A 2,579-nucleotide genomic window follows, 5' to 3' on the forward strand; every position below is an offset into this window, starting at 1 on the left:
ACATCTTGTGTCTATTAAGACCTAAGTTGTTCTCAACATGAAATATAGCAGCATACCAAAAACGTGAGCGGGCAAGACATTTAAAATCACCTAAAAAAGCATTATTAAACAGGAACCGGTTTCGGATTTAACAAATTCTTACCATTTGTCTATTCCTCATCAGCCTGATTTGTAATGTAACCGCAATCATCAGAATCGTATACAGAGTTGCCCACCGCCATGGGTGCGCGTGCATATGGTTCTGCTAATTACAGCTTAATGGTGAAATTCAAAAGTCTTCGCTTTGGCGCGCTAATTCCAAGAATATATCTGCAGAGAATATTTACTGCGTCGTATATATTCAGTATGAGAACATGGGTATAATATTATTATGACTAATTACCTGATTTTATAATAATATTTTACCCATTACCCATTACCCATTATCCTGTTGATTGAACAATATATGGGATTATGTGGTTCCTATTTTGATGGGTAATTTTGTTTTTATGTACAGGTGTGGCTGTGTGGTTAAGAAGTTTGCTTCTCAACCACAGGGTTCAGTCCCACTGTTTGGCATCGTGGACAACTGTCTTCAATAACCCCAAAACCAAAAGAAGCCCCTCGTATCATCATCATCATCATCGTCGTTTAACGTCCGTATGTGTATATAATTTTGTCTAGGCATGAAGTTATGAATACATGTCATAGACAGAAATGCACCTGGCATTCTCACTAGCTGCTGTTGTCGGAATTTTTCATCTCCCTTCGATATGTTGTGCTTTTTAACTCTGCTTCTTGATGAGATTTTCTTTGACAAAAACTACAACATTTTACCTGTACAATGTATATCTGTTTAGTATGATACATAAATGTGGAGGTGCATGGCTTAATGGTCAGCTTTAATTGTAACATTGTGGTTTTGATTCCTGGACTGAATGATGCATTATGTTCTTGAGCAAAACTTTTCATTTCATATTACTCCAGTCCACTCAGCTGGCAAAAATGAGTAATCCTCTGACAAATTGATGTCCCATTCACCGGGGAATTTATACACTGCACAATCCAGGAAAATGACGTTATGAGTCTATGGCTCTTAGGGTCTTTGATCCTTTTTTGACGATCTGTAAATGTTTATTTTACTTTAATAATTGTTTTTTTTTTTTCTACATTCTATAGGTGAGTATAAATATGCCTGCATTGAAGCTTCTTCGCAATGTTGTTGACAAAATGAAGAGTCTTAGTAATTTTGTGGTGAGTATTGTTAAGCTTGATTGTATACCCCTTTTACAAAAGTTTCATGGCGTAACCAAACTTGGCAAAACATTTATCCATCATCATTTGATATCCGTTTTCTATGCTGGCATGGGTTGGATGGTTTGACTGAAAACTGGTAAGCTGGGGAGCTGCACCAGGTTCCAGATCTGATTTGGCATGGTTTCTACAGCTGGATGCTCTTTCTGATGCCAACCACTCCAAGTGTGTAGGGGGTGGTTTTTATGTGCCAGTTGGGAAACATTGGTATTGGCCATGACTAAATCTTACTCAGCTTGACAGGTCTTCTCAAGCATGGTATCATCATACACAATAGATGATATTATGGTGTTGGACTACAGACTGTTGTCTATTCACCAGTTGCAATCTTGAACTCCTGAGCAGAGCACATCCGTCTGTATGTCCCAGTTTGTATGTAGACAATAAAGTAAAAAATTCACTTCTGTTTACTGATTAAATGGTTAGCTGCAGCAAAGGTATCCAGCTGTAAAAATACTTGCTCCAGCAAAATCCATTCAACTAGTGCAAGGCTGCAAAAGTGCAAACAGTTAAGAACTGTTTGCAGTCTGCTATTTCCGGTGCTAGTAAAATGAAACTCTATGAATTTAGCATTTCATGAGAGCAGGCATAGCCATGTGATTGAGGAGTTTGCTGCCCAACCATGTGATCTCAGGTTGTTTCACTGTGTGGTTCTTTGGGTAAGTGTCTTCTGTTATAGCCTGTACCAGCCAAAGGTTTGTGAGTGGATTTGGTAAGTGGAAGCTGAAAGAAGCCTATTATTGTGTGTGTGTGTAGACATACATGTGGTCATGTCTTTTATGTGTACCCTTTTGATGTAATGATTGTAAACAAACAGCACAAGAAAAATGTCTGGCTATGAGGAAATATTACCTTACTTGGAAGCAGGTATGAGTTGGCTGCGAGTAGAGTATCAAGCTGTAGATTTGCTTCAGTGTATTCTGTGACGAGGCAAGTGTGGAAAAGTAGACATTTAATGATGATGAAAGATGCTCCTCAGTAATTTTGTTATTGTAAGATTAATGATTGTTTTGTGAAGCTTAACCCTTTCGTTACCAAACTGCCCAAAGCCGCCCGAAAAAAATTTTGGTTCATGTGACCAAGCCGCCCAAAACCGCCCGTAATCACCTATTCATATTTAAATGAGAATATCTGAGCAAATCTCGTTAGTACATTCGTGAAAACACGTGATTATTTGTGTAAACAGTTCAGCTATAGTTTTGTACGACGATCAACGTGTTTTTTTAATTTTGTGAATTTTGGGAGATTTTTTTCCAAATTTGTTCCTGTTGTGTTTTCAAAATTTG

At 37.9% G+C, this 2,579-nt stretch overlaps 1 protein-coding gene across 1 annotated transcript in view; it reads left to right on the forward strand.

Annotated features, from left to right (window-relative positions):
* The window catches only part of LOC106868947 (checkpoint protein HUS1), a 28,639-nt gene that overhangs the window by 9,907 nt on the left and 16,153 nt on the right, over positions 1 to 2,579 (forward strand). Inside the window, exon 5 of the mRNA XM_014914421.2 lies at positions 1,159 to 1,233. Within this exon, the coding sequence (XP_014769907.1) occupies positions 1,159 to 1,233 (75 nt within the window). The remainder of the gene's footprint in view (positions 1 to 1,158; positions 1,234 to 2,579) is intronic.

Source organism: Octopus bimaculoides, chromosome 9 (genome assembly GCF_001194135.2).
Source record: "Octopus bimaculoides isolate UCB-OBI-ISO-001 chromosome 9, ASM119413v2, whole genome shotgun sequence".
NCBI lineage: Eukaryota > Metazoa > Mollusca > Cephalopoda > Octopoda > Octopodidae > Octopus > Octopus bimaculoides.